General features: G+C 41.0%; 2 protein-coding genes and 1 long non-coding RNA gene across 7 annotated transcripts in view; 2 read left to right on the plus strand and 1 right to left on the minus strand.

Annotated features, from left to right (window-relative positions):
* Nucleotides 1-10,972, plus strand: part of KALRN (kalirin RhoGEF kinase) — a 705,836-nt gene extending 694,864 nt beyond the window's left edge. For all 3 annotated transcript variants that reach the window (XM_055568444.1, XM_055568443.1, XM_055568445.1), the window contains 2 exons: nt 3,592-3,730; nt 4,276-10,972. In XM_055568444.1, coding sequence (XP_055424419.1) covers nt 3,592-3,730; nt 4,276-4,821 — 685 coding nt within the window. In that variant the 3' untranslated portion in view covers nt 4,822-10,972. The remainder of the gene's footprint in view (nt 1-3,591; nt 3,731-4,275) is intronic.
* Nucleotides 10,973-11,921: 949 nt separating this feature from the next.
* On the minus strand, nt 11,922-12,427 carry LOC129643642 (uncharacterized). Its single transcript, XR_008710415.1, has 2 exons — nt 12,189-12,427; nt 11,922-12,035 (listed from the first exon to the last, which is right to left on the minus strand). It is a non-coding gene; the product is annotated as an uncharacterized LOC129643642 (long non-coding RNA).
* Nucleotides 12,428-12,548: 121 nt separating this feature from the next.
* The window catches only part of UMPS (uridine monophosphate synthetase), a 52,046-nt gene continuing 50,555 nt past the window's right edge, over nt 12,549-14,039 (plus strand). For 2 of the 3 annotated variants that reach the window (XM_055568459.1, XM_055568460.1), the window contains exon 1: nt 12,549-12,822. In XM_055568459.1, the coding sequence (XP_055424434.1) occupies nt 12,667-12,822 (156 nt within the window). In that variant the 5' untranslated portion in view covers nt 12,549-12,666. The remainder of the gene's footprint in view (nt 12,823-14,039) is intronic. The other variant, XM_055568457.1, reaches the window with a different exon arrangement.

The raw sequence follows: 14,039 nt of genomic DNA on the forward strand, positions 1-14,039 counted from the left end.
TCTTGTTTTCCTCTATTTCTTTGCATTGATCACTGAGGAAGGCTTTCTTATCTCTTCTTGCTATTCTTTGGAACTCTGCATTCAGATGCTTCTATCTTTCCTTTTCTCCTTTGCTTTTCACTTCTCTTCTTTTCACAGCTATTTGTAAGGCCTCCTTAGACAGCCATTTTGCTTTTTTGCATTTCTTTTCCATGGGGATGGTCTTGATCCCTGTCTCCTGTACAATGTCACGAACCTCATTCCATAGTTCATCAGGCACTCTATCAGATCTAGTCCCTTAAATCTATTTCTTACTTCCACTGTATAATCATAAGGGATTTGATTTAGGTCATACCTGAATGGTCTAGTGGTTTTCCCTACTTTCTTCAATTTCAGTCTGAATTTGGCAATAAAGAGCTCATGATCTGAGCCACAGTCAGCTCCCGGTCTTGTTCTTGCTGATTCTATAGAGCTTCTCCATCTTTGACTGCAAAGAATATAATCAATCTGATTTCAGTATTGACCCTCTGGTGATGTCCACGTGTAGAGTCTTCTCTTGTGTTGTTGGAAGAGGGTGTTTGCTATGACCAGTGCGTTCGCTTGGCAAAACTCTATTAGTCTTTGCCCTGCTGCATTCTGTACTCCAAGGCCAAATTTGCCTATTACCCCAGGTGTTTCTTGACTTCCTACTTTTGCATTCCAGTCCTCTATAATGAAAAGGACATCTTTTTTGAGTGTTAGTTCTAAAAGGTCTTGTATGTCTTCATAGAACTGTTCAACTTCAGCTTCTTCAGCATTACTGGTTGGGGCATAGACTTGGATTACTGTGATATTGAATGGTTTGCCTCGGAAGCGAACAGAGATCATTCTGTCGTTTTTGAGATTGCATCCAAGTACTGCATTTCGGACTCTTTTGTTGACCATGATGGCTACTCCATTTCTTCTGAGGGATTCCTGCCCGCAGTAGTAGATATAATGGTCATCTGAGTTAAATCCACCCATTCCAGTCCATTTTAGTTCACTGATTCCTAGAATGTCAATGTTCACTCTTGCCATCTCCTGTTTGACCACTTCCAATTGGCCTTGATTCATGGATCTAACATTCCAGGTTCCTATGCAATATTGCTCTTAACAGCATCGGACCTTGCTTCTGTCACCAGTCACATCCACAGCTGGGTATTGTTTTTGCTTTGGCCCCATCCCTTCATTCTTTCTGGAGTTATTTCTCCACTGATCTCCAGTAGCATACTGGGCACCTACTGACCTGGGGAGTTCCTCTTTCAGTATCCTATCTTTTGCCTTTTCATACTGTTCATGGGGTTCTCAAGGCAAGAATACTGAAATGGTTTGCCGTTCCCTTCTCCAGTGGACCACATTCTGTCAGACCTCTCCACCATGACCTGCCCGTCCTGGGTGGCCCCACACAGCATGGTTTAGTTTCATTGAGTTAGACAAGGCTATGGTCCATGTGATCAGATTGGCTAGTTTTCTGTGAGTGTGGTTTCAGTGTATCTGCCCTCTGATGCCTTCTCGCAACACCTACCGTCTTACTTGGGTTTCTCTTACCTTGGTCGTGGGGTATCTCTTCACGGCTGCTCCAGCAAAGCACAGCCCTGCTCCTTACCTTGGACGCGGGGTATCTCCTCAGGGCTGCCCCTCCTGACCTTGAACGTGGAGTAGCTCCTCTCGGTCCTCCTGCACCTGCACAGCTGCCACTCCTTGGATGTGGGGTTGCTCCTCTCATCTACTGCTATAGCATCTCCAGTCTACCCCCAAGAAAGTACTTTCAGGGTAGAATCTTACTTTCAAAACCTCCCACTCATTCCAGAGTTCCTCTCATTCCAGATCTTCAAAAACTTCCACTCATTCCAGTATGTATCCCTGTATACTGGGTCCCAGAAGAGAGCAATAAGGTCACATCCTTCCCACTCCTTCCCCAAGCTAAGAACAGAGATCATGCCCTGTAGTTTAGAGAAATCTTACAGAGGCCCAAGAGGACAGTCTTTTCAGAAGTATGGATCCCTCATAGAAATGTTGTCTGGTTGGTGTGATGAGGCCCTGGGTCTGGAGAGAAGACAGACATTTATACTGGAGACCAGTACTGTGTATGGCTCCACATGTACCTCTGTTCAGTAAAGAAGCACCTCCATTTACAGCTTTCAACTGTGATTTAGGCCTCTGAGCCTGTCAAGGAAAGCAGGAGAAGAAAACAAGCTGGTGGGAAGGAACAAGCTAGAGAAGAGAATGGGAACTTGGTGGGAGGATATCAGCTGTGCTCAAAAGTAGCTTCTGATTCTGGCTCAGGTTCCTCTGCCTGGGCCTCTCCTGGGGATGGTCCTCAATGGCCCAGCGCACATTAGAGAACAGCCGCCTGACATCTGGTCACTCCCTGCTAAAGAGGGCACAGGGCACCTAAAGATAGTTGCCATTCCTTGCACACTTACTATTGCTACCAGTTATGCTTTAATGCCTCATTGTCTCACTTGATCCATCAAGAGTCCTCATAGATGAAATAGGGATTGTTACTGTTGTTGTTGTTACTCTCACTTTAAAGATGAAGAAAGCAAAACACAGAGAGTTTAAATGACTTGTTCCAAGACCCCAGCCTGTTTGTGGCAGAACCAGGATTCAAGTCTAGGTTTGGCTGGCTCCTCGTAGCAGGCTCTCAGACATAGTTTTTAAAGTTGGATAGTTTCCAGGAGGAATAGGATTCAAGAAGGGACCGTGAATGTCAAGGTCAAATTTTGCCTACTTGCTACTTTTCCCCAACTAAAAGCTGACAAAGGAAAAGCAATTTGCAAAACACGTGAGGCTCCTTGAAGCCACCAGATTCCAGTTATTCAGATAGTTGCAAGATCTGTCTCTGTCTCCTCCCTTTCTCTATTTTGCAATCTAACCTCTCTTAACGGAGAAGGCAATGGCACCCCACTCCAGTACTCTTGCCTGGAAAATCCCATGGATGAAGGAGCCTGGTAGGCTGCAGTCCATGGGGTCACTAAGAGTCGGGCACAACTGAGTGACTTCACTTTCACTTTTCACTTTTCCTGCATTGGAGAAGGAAATGGCAACCCACTCCAGTGTTCTTGCCTTGAGAATCCCAGGGACGGGGAAGCCTGGTGGGCTGCCGTCTATGGGGTCGCACAGAGTCGGACACGACTGAAGCGACTTAGCAGCAGTAGCAGCAGCAACCTCTCTTAAAGGGATGTCAGACTTTCCTTGTGAGCAATTTCAATGGACACAGTCTGCCGGGCTACAGTCCATAGCCTTGCAGAGTTGGACACAACTGAAGCGACTTAGCAGGCATTCACAATGTTTCTTAAGATTATACAGATTTATTCTCTGAAGCATGCGTCTCTCTCTTATCTACCCATCTATTTCTATCTCTTTCTATCTCCTCCATATCTATTTACCTATCTATCTATCTTTTTAATGTAAGTTCTGAACATTGTACTAACTTTGGACTCTAACTAAAATGCGCGTGTCTTGCAACACTGATCTTCATTTATAATAAGAAATAGGAGAAATATTAGCAATGTTACAGATTTATATGTGTGCTATTTTTTTGTTTTCTTTGCAAACATATTTCCTTGGCCTTTTCCTCCCTTTTTTCAGGATGGATGATGGCCGACTCTTAGACTACCTTATGAATCATGATGAGCTGATGGAAGAAAAAGTAGCTTTCTACATTCGAGACATCATGGAAGCCCTGCAGTACCTTCATAACTGCAGAGTTGCACATTTGGACATAAAGGTAATAATAAACAGCAACCCTAGCAGAGAAATGGTTAAGTTCAACCTGCCAGTCATTGCCCTTGAGGAATGTAAATTCTCATTTTATTTTCTTGCATTAGAATCCCTGTGAATATTAAACACAAAATGGATCATCACACAATTTGTGTGTTATTATTAAATTAATGAGAACACATCAGAGTCACATAATATCTGGGCTAAGAGAAGGTAGGTAGGCTTTAACCACTTTGTCTAACTTTACAGAAGGAATCACTAAATGTTGCTGTCTTTTTCTAAAGAAGCCCCTGTTCCCCCCCAAATAAATAATTTACTCTTTCAGTGCAGAAGGGCTAGTTAAAAAGACAGGATTTTTAGTGTCAACCAACTTCTCTGAAGTACCATCCAGCCTCAAGAGTTCAGTTCAGTTTGAAGCATAGGGAACATCCCACACACTAGAGGCTTTATCAAAGAATAGCAGAACCGTGTTGGAGTGGCTGGAGTCCTACAGAAAGTCAAAACAGAGCTGAACTTGCCTTCTTTCCTCCCCACCTCCTTGGATCTCTGCAGCCTGAAAACCTGCTCATTGACCTACGGATTCCAGTGCCTCGAGTGAAGCTCATTGACTTGGAGGATGCTGTCCAGATCTCAGGTCACTTCCATATCCACCACCTGCTGGGGAACCCCGAGTTTGCTGCCCCAGAAGTGATCCAGGGCATCCCTGTATCCCTGGGCACCGACATCTGGAGCATCGGGGTTTTGACATACGTCATGCTGAGTGGGGTCTCCCCCTTCTTGGATGAGAGCAAGGAGGAGACATGTATCAATGTGTGCAGGGTGGACTTCAGCTTTCCCCATGAGTACTTCTGTGGTGTGAGCAATGCTGCCAGAGATTTCATCAATGTGATCCTACAGGAAGACTTTCGGAGGCGGCCCACGGCAGCCACCTGCCTGCAGCATCCGTGGCTGCAGCCCCACAATGGCAGCTACTCCAAGATCCCCCTGGACACCTCCCGCTTGGCGTGCTTCATCGAGCGCCGCAAGCATCAGAATGATGTGCGCCCCATTCCCAACGTCAAAAGCTACATTGTCAATCGGCTAAACCAAGGCACGTAGCCATCTCCCAGCCCTCGTGGTTTCACATGGAAGTGCAGTGTGAACCAAAGCAAGACTGAATGTGTCTGTAAATAATTCTGTCCATCATTCACTCCATGTGGTTCTCTGGATTGAGAGATGTACCTCTTAAGCCTCCTCAGTGGTTTGTCAAGGTCTGAGCAGCAGTGAAATCACCCTAAATCCAGGGACTTTCCAGAAGGTCGTTCAGAAGAGATACAGATGTAGAGTCACGGAAAGTATTCAGAAAAGAGGCAGAGATAACAAGAATAGCAGCTGTTATGACATTTTAACTGTGTTCCAAAATGAGTGGTTAACTTGGCAAAACATAAGATCACTGAAGAAAGTATAAAGGTTCCTGCCTTTGCTGAAATTTTAAGCAAGAAGTTCTATTTAACAGAGATGTCATGTATGTCAACTGTACCGGTTTAGATTACTTACATATAGTTTCTTAATAGGATACATGTACACATACAGTAAAAATATATCGCATTCAACTTTCAGAGTTTTATAATATAGAGATATATATGAAATCAATCTTAAGTAACTTTGAGTGCTCCAGTTAAGACAGTAACTTATGTACCGAAGCATTACATTGTTTTGACTAAGCACAATTAGATGACAGGTTTTGTTTTTTTTTTTCTAAAGCCTTTTATAAATCTTGTATAGAACTCTTTTACCAGAACCTGTGCATTAAAAGAAAGCAATGTTACCCTTTTGCAATCTGTGAGTGAGAAGATTTTTCTCTCGGTCACAGGTATTTGACTAACTTAGGTTCTGTTTATGAAATGCTATCCCCGGATTCACTGGCAGCTCAGAGTTCATCTGGCAGGAAAGCCTGCCAGGGAATAAGTCCAAATATAGCATGAGTTGTGGGGCTATTTTTTATGTCTACACTTGATTTGAAATAGGTAACGAGTAAAACAGGTTCATACAAAAGTGCAAATAGAAACCTTTCCTGCAGTTCCTGTGAAGAACGTACCCACACTTTCTGATGTCTTCTGCAGCTGTAGAATGCAGTCCTCAGAAAGCTAGCCTGCTTTATTTCTAACCCCTTAGAGAAATGAAGGGGTGCTTACCAAAAGGAAGCAGCCATACAGGCCTTTCAAAGGCCTGGTCCCAAGTCCTTTTTGAAGCCATGGAATAAAATCTGATACGTCATCCTAACAGAGCATTGAGTTTTAACTGCAATTGCAATATCTATCACTGCTCAGCCACCAATATTTCCCTGGACTAAAAGGACTAATTGCATTTTGAGGCCGACGCTGCTTTCTGGTATATATTCTCCATACAAGATGGTTATGAACTGCCTTTTTTTCCACTGGTGGAAAAAAAATTAAACCTGGGCATTTCATAGTCTCTTTCTTTCTTTCTTTTTCCTCGGTTTTTGGGAGATTTGTTTTTGAGTTTTGTACATGAGCCATCTTTTGTTTCCTAGAATGTGTTTTTTAAATTACTCTTATGCAAATGCTATTTTAAAAAATATAACTTAAGTGTTTGTTCAAATCAGGTTTAATGGCATTGCTTCTCTCTTATAAAAAGACTGAGAAAATTAAAATCATGCAGCACAGAAGTGCAAGCAGAGAGTTTATGAAGGATAAATAGAACTATAAACCTATCTTAATGAAGAAGAATGATGGAAACTAAGCCTGAACTTTAATATATAAAATACTTATTCCTGCAGTGGAAATGTAGAATTAAAAATACTCATCATTCTTTTCCATTGACTTCAAAGTCAACTTCTTCATCCATGCTCCACCTCATCCCATCTAAGATTATAGACTAATAAATTAGTAGAAAGTACAAGCAATAAGACTAGATAGCACTTATGTATTTTCAGGATTAACCAAATAAGTGGAAACTGATTCTGACTGTATTTGTTTCCTAGTTTTCGAATGGCCCTGGGCCACCAAGGCTACTTTCTCAGAGCTCTCTAACCCTTCATATTCTTCATTTAAACCCATAGTTCTATACCAATACTATATGATACAATATTTTGAAATTTAAAACAAGTTTACTAAAAACTCTTTTAGTAAACATGTCTTTGTTATAAGATATAACATAAAAGAAGAAAGCCTGGTCCCTCGGGCTCATCATGGGATAGATACAGGCACTGAGGATTCTGAATATCTGTACAGTATGGCTTGGCAAGTTATTTTCCATCCACTGTGGATGATAACTAAAAAGCCCCCTGATGAATCTTTATGAGTTTTTATGACCATGTAGGAGACAAGCTGAGTTTTTGCTTGAGAAGGATAATGGTGTCCAGACTGCACAGGAGAGCATTAATGAAATTGTGCTGTTGGGAGGGCAAGAATGTTAGAGCCAAAGCATTTATAACAGCTTTCACATCAGAGTTGGAATGGTCCAGATGGAAGGCAAGTATGATTTTGTTAACTGGAGCCAAAGAACAATCATTAGAATAGAATGAATTTAATAGTGGCCCCAAGAGAAAGGGTATATATTTTATATGGTTTGATAACTGAAGAAAGCCAACAGGGAGACATCCTATCTTCAAAGCTCCTGGTCCTTCCCAATGAGGATAAGTTGATTGTGTTCCTGGTTCAGGAATTCTCTTTAGCAAGTTGGAAATAACAAGGAATCCCAGAAGATGGGGCTGGGAAATATACTCTAGCTGCTCTGTGGGCAACTGTGGTGAGGGATGAAGGATTAGGAACCACTTTCTTGTACCTATTTTGGCAGAGAGATTTATTACTTTGTGGTAGAGAAGAGGGGAGAGATGAGAAAATAGTCCCCTTCTAATTATGGTAATTTTTGCAATCAAAACTTAACTAGGAATCAGTAAGAATGAACTTCCAGTTGAAATGGGAAAAATAAATATTGGTTAAAGTCACAAGTTTCTTGCTTGGCTTATATCCATTGTATAGGGTTTTGGGTTTTTTTGTTGTATAAGGATGGGATGCAGAAAGAAGGAAAAGATCAGGGACAACCCACAATAATTTTTTAAAGGTATATATAGTAATTTACTACATCTTTTACATTGGTTTCAAATTAAACAGATTTGTATCCACTTACAGCTGAATGTGAGAAAATTTTTAAGAAAAAAAATTGTAACGTTGGAGGTGTCCTTCAGGTCTCTCACAGCCATAAACACTCTTGGGGGGAACAGAGGAAGCAGAGGAAAAGCTGGCTGTACCGCTTAAGTCTTTATAAATAGTAGTGCCTTTCAGAGGGGAGGATGGGAGATAAAGAAGTTCATTGTATTTAGATTGACTGATATTGCAGCATTTTTTCCTTAAAATATCTTTTAAATTAAACCATCTGAACATAGGGTGAGCCCAGGAATTCTTGAGTTTCAACCTCAGCTGTTCCTGATTCGTCCTTTCTTACAGAAAGTCTTTGTTTTTTTCTTCCCCAAATATCCCCATTGTGAAAATGGGAGTTGGGGGAAGGAGGGAGGAATTAATCTTATAGGAATGTGGGGAAAATACCTTAGTTGGGATGTCTAGAAAATACTTTGATTTTTTAAAAAGTGCTACACACTGCCAGTGCTAAGAATTTTATTGATGGTAACTTTGAACATTCCAAGATTTCAATATTCATGACTTTAGATACCATTTACAAACTTATGAGATTAAATTCTGTAAATTGATTTTAATTGGAAGTACTAGGTGCTCTTTGTCTGAATGTTATTTGATCTTAGCCTGTAATTTCAATCATTTAAAAGCTTATTTACAGAAAAAGGTTAGGAGAGCTGATGAAGTGTTTGTCAATAAACTGTTTTCTCGAGAATGTCTTATGGCAGAAGCACAGAGTAAGATGCCCTCCAAAGCAACCACGACTCTCTTCTCAAGCTTTATGCTCTAGAAAAATTGACAGAGAAAAGCCCAAACAGCCACTTTCCTCACTGGGAGGGCAGAGATGAGAATAAAATATTTTCTGATATCACAACTCATTTCTTTAGAATCTCACAGGTTTCTATAATAAGAGGCAAATTAAATGCACAGGTGTAGAAATGAACTGTTTTTGGAGGGAAAACTTGGGATCTTTTTCTTTTTTTTTTAAGATAACTAGATGTTCTGGAAGTAGCATATTTGTTTTTCCATAGTCTCCATGATTTAGTGCTGGTGAGTTAGTTGTTACTTTTTTCTTGCCTTGTGGAAGAGCATGGACATTTAGATTTGTGAGACTACAAAGGGGCAAATATGTTATAAACTAGATGCTGGTTATTTCTGAATATTAAGTAAAACTTTGTCCCGTAAATTTGATAGAGGAGGGGAAAAGTGCAAACTCACCACATCCTTGTTCAGTTTTGAGAAATGTGGGGCTTATTTATTTCCCTCCTGTGTAGCATCTCCGTGGAGTCTGGGTTAGGCAACCACAGAATGTGAGCTTTCAGTGGGTTTATTAGCATTACAGTTTTCTTAACTATTTAAAATCTAGGGATCATTTGGAAATGAATAACTAAACCCAAGGTAGGGTTAGAAAAGATAAGATTTACCCATTCTCTACTAAGAAAAGGGGAACTACTATGTTAATATACATTTTCTAAAAACTAAAAGGTTCTTTGTTTCATTAATTCTAGAGGGTTAAAAACAGCTGAAATTTATCCATAGCATTAGATATCTTTAATAGAGAATATTATTCATGTGAGAAATATACATAAAAATAGTAGAACACAGGCCATATTTTCTATGAAAGACATTTCTTCCTCATTTTCAATACATGTAGAAGTTAGAAGAGAGGAAAAAACAATTACTCTCAGACAAATTTTCATCTTTAAGGGACATTTATGAAAAGATTGAAATTAATACTCATGGGCTATTGTGTTTCCTGTTAGCCTGTTTGCTGGGAGATTCTAAATTGTGGTCAGATTCTGTTTTTATTCAGATGAACAAGATTAACTGCTTATTCAGATAACTGTTATTTTGGATAATGAGGATGGCTGAAGAAATGGAAAAGAGTGCAAATGAATTTACTAGCTGAGGAATAGCTAGTGTAAGAGTGCCCGACTTCCATCAAGAAATGAAGCCACATCTTGGAGTATTATGGGGACTGTTACTATGATCTCAAAGACTGTGGTTATGAATTTGAAGGTAACAAAACATACGTCTTCTCTTACTAACTTAAGCCATATACGTCATCTCTATGATTGATTTTTTTTGACCCCGGTGCTTTTACTTCTGTTTCTGCCAAACTTTGGCCTACTCTATGGGGAAGGTGAGTGAGTAAAACTAGTAGTTAGGACAAATGTGAAGACTGAAAAAACTAAACGTGTTCTTCAGAACGAGATCCTAGTCAGAGCACAGTAGTGATCAAAGTGCAAACTGTTGGAAAATCTGGATATATGTACATCTGTACATGTATATAGTGTATAATATGTATGTATATGTTATTGCTCATATGCAGAAATCTATCCATTTGAAGACAGCCCAGGTGGATCAGTTTTCTAGTAGAAAACCATTTAGGGCCATTCAAAACCATTAGGGCTGATGGGTAGAGTTAGAGTCTACTCACTGGGGATTTATTTGCTGTCTTTTGAAGCTACAAAGCCAAACGAACAAAGCTTGAAACATAATGGGACCATCATTTAGGTTATTGTTTGCCTGGAGTCAGAAGAATCTTTATATTTGAATATTTAACAGTTGGTTTGCAAATTTTACTGGCACCTCTTGGTTTTGAGTGATTCCTCCCCACCAGATCTTTTGAGAGTTTGGGGGTGGGCTTCTCTGGCCATTCAGATAAAGGGCCTTATCCATAAGTGGACAGGTTTCCCCATAGGGACCATTACACATATACATATAAGTACATACTTCCATCAGGCTTGTAACAATTGATTTAAAATCACTCCACAGTATTGATAAATAGCTCTATATTTTCAAGGTGCAGAAGAATTCCACAGCCTTAATTATTTCAGTGTCTTGCTGGTCTGCCTTAAGTGTATCTTCTGGGTTTTTGGTTGTCTCATTATTAAATTTTTCTGCAGTTGTTCATTTTGTATGCACACAATGTCGTTTTGTAAAGGTAGGTTGTAAATATTTTATTTGTAAGTCAAAATCACTCATGTGTAATGTTGTAAAGTGATGACTTGCTGTCTTGTTATTATCATTACAGTAAATGTTCTAAGTTATGGATGAAGCTTCAAACTGTACATCTCAAGTTATGCATTCCTATAAATATACTATATTAAAGATTATTTCTGGTGGTCTTTTGTTTTCTTTCAAATTAAAATGTCCAGTAAAAGAAAAGAGTAATTTTTTTTGTTCTTCCTCCAAATATATGAAAGCCTTTGACAAGATGCAAATATTGCACTTTTATTAAAACACATTTTGCCCAGCATTTTGGAAAGAAAAGAATAATTTTGTAGCCTGAAGAAATACTCTAAGGCATTTCTCTATCTAAAAATGCCAAAGAAGCCTCAATGTGTGTTGTTAACTTCATTATGGTGTTACATTTGGCAACTTAGTTAGAAAATTGTTAGGCCATAGGGGATGGATCTCAGAAGTTTACACAATATATTGTGGACTCCAGGAGTCTGGATTAGACTGTGCAGACGTAATCAGGCTTTGAAAGAGTCTGTATGTGCCACCCAAATGCAAATGAAACTAATTCATAGTATATTGTCAATTAACTAGAGTGTGTTAAAATTTATACTTTGTAAAGGAAAAATCTCATTTAAAGTGGAGGGAGGAAGCCCTGAAGGAGGAGCTGTGTTGCACACAAAAGCACATACCACCCTGTGCACCTTATTTTACATCCCTGGGTAGGAAGAGGTTTACTTAACTTCCTTAGCATGAGGATGGAAGATTTTTTTCCTTGCCCACCAACAATGCAGCCAATGAAAAGCAACCAAGAAACTGTCAGCCCATAAGAAACTGTCACCACCCTGAACTCTTGATTTACTCCAAAGAACTTTCCTTCGAAGAAAACCCTCCCAATTTCCGGGGTGTCTTCATAAAGTAGCATTCCTCTCCTTTGTTCTCCAGGATTGCTTATGGTTTGCCACAGTTTCCATGCTGATAATACAATTCCTCTGCCATTCCCAAATAAAACTCATCTTGCTGGTACAGTAACTGGCCATTTTATTCTTTAGGTTGACAAGTATTAGGGATTGAAGTATTATGATTAGTTTATTTTGCAAACAAGAATAAAAATATCTTAAAGTTTGGTTTCTATTTCATCAAGATTTTATTGCATTTATTTGAAACGAGAACTGTCAAAAGCATGGGCTCCTTCACGCTGGCTGGTCATCTTGTCTTCACAGAAAACACAGACATACATAAAGAAAATAAAACAGAAATAACAATCAATTTCAGTTCAGTTCAGTCGCTCAGTCGTGTCCGACTCTGCAATCCCATGGACTGCAGCACGCCAGGCCTCCCTGTCCATCACCAACTCCCAGAGCTTACTCAAACTCATGTCCATCGAGTCGGTGATGCCATCCAACCATCTCATCCTCTGTCATCCCCTTCTCCTCCCGACTTCAATCCTTCCCAGCATCAGGATCTTTTCCAATAAGTCAGTTCTTCAAATGAGTCAGAATCAATTTGATGAGTAACAATTATAAGCCTTATGGTTTTTAACGGTAATTATCTTTAAAGTATTGCCATCTACCCATAAAGGGAATTTCCTCTAAGGAACTGATTTGTGAATACAAAATATGCTTAGATTTTCAGACTGGCTGGCATGATATTCCTCCTGGATAACCTTGATACCAAAGTATAAATTCATCTTCCTCGTTACTTGGGACCCGGAGCCGCGCGCAGCCAGCTACCCCGCCCAGCCGCCGGAAAAGGGGCCGGAAGAGGCGGGACTTCTCAGGTGGCGTCATCGGGCGCCGCGGCAAGCTGAGGTTTGGAGTTTGGAGTGAACTGGGAGAGCGGGACCATGGCGGCGGCTGATGCCCTTTTGGGGTCATTGGTAACGGGTCTGTACGACGTGCAGGCTTTTAAGTTTGGGAACTTCGTGCTGAAGAGTCGGCTCTCTTCCCCCGTGTACATCGATCTGCGGGGTATCGTGTCTCGACCGAGTATTCTGAATCAGGTACCTACCGGGGAAAGGAAAGAAGAGTGTTTCGTGGCGTGAATGGGGACCAGGAGGAGTGGAGTGGAGTGACGGAAGCTGGGCTCTGGGTGAGATCAAAAGAGCCAAGCAGGAGGGCCGACCCTGCTTCGGCTTGGGGGAGTTGGTTTGCGAAACCCAGAGACCAGGAACTGTTAGGCTCTTTAGGATCTAGAGGGCAGCGTGCTCGTAGACTCGCTTGGCTTTGACACGTGCTTTGCAGCCGAGTCAAGGAACCCAGTTTGGGGCCTTGGCTCTCACAGAAGTAGTTGAAGTTCTGCGTATTCAACTTCGTGAAAATGGGACGGGGAGGAAAAGGTGAGTGAGGGAAGAATTTAGTAGCTGCTTAAATACTTGGAAAGGCTCTTGCTAGGACAAGGGGATTCGATTTTGGACTTTGTGGCCAGGAGCAAGAATTAAGGCCAGAGGGTGGACATTTCATGGAGGCAGTTCTTTGGTGAATAAAAGGGAAAAGCTGTGTAGAAGTTAAGAGATTTCTAGCACAATGCTTCTCAAACTCATATGAATCACCTGGAATTTTGTTAAAATGGGTTATCTGATCGACTGAGTACATCTGAGGCAGGATAGGAGGTTGTGCTTTCCTCACAAGCTGCCGACCAAAGCTGCAGATCACAGTGTAAGTAGAAGGGTCTAAATGTGCTGTTTAATAGGGTTTCCTATGGGTTGTTGTTGTTGTTGTTGTTTTGGTTGCGCTAGGTCTTCCTTGCTGCCCATGGTCTTTGTCTAGTTGTGGTCACCGGGGACTACTCTTCTGTGCCTGGGCTTCTCGTTGCTGTGGATTCTCTTGTGGAGCTCAGACTCTAAGCACTCTGACCTCAGAAGTTGTGGCACGTGGGCTTAGTTGCTCCGGGGCATGTATGATCTTCCCTGACCGGGCGTTGAACTCCTGTCCCGTGCATAGGCAGGCGGATTCTTAACTTAAAAGTCCCGGGAATTTTTAAATTTAGTCACATGCGACTAGTGCCTACCTTTTTAAACAGTGAAGATACAGAACCTTGCCATTGTCACAGAAGTTCTGTCTGGAAGACGTGTAAAGCTTTCTCCACCACTAAGGGTTTATGTTCACCCCTTGTGAACCCCACTCTATGAGGTTATTACAAAAAGATCTGAAGCTCTAGTTGAAGTGGGTTAGAATCCAGAATCTTGCTATGGTGCATCTCATCAGTGCTGAGAAAGTG

The sequence above is a fragment of the Bubalus kerabau genome, chromosome 2, assembly GCF_029407905.1.
Source record: "Bubalus kerabau isolate K-KA32 ecotype Philippines breed swamp buffalo chromosome 2, PCC_UOA_SB_1v2, whole genome shotgun sequence".
Classification (NCBI taxonomy): domain Eukaryota; kingdom Metazoa; phylum Chordata; class Mammalia; order Artiodactyla; family Bovidae; genus Bubalus; species Bubalus kerabau.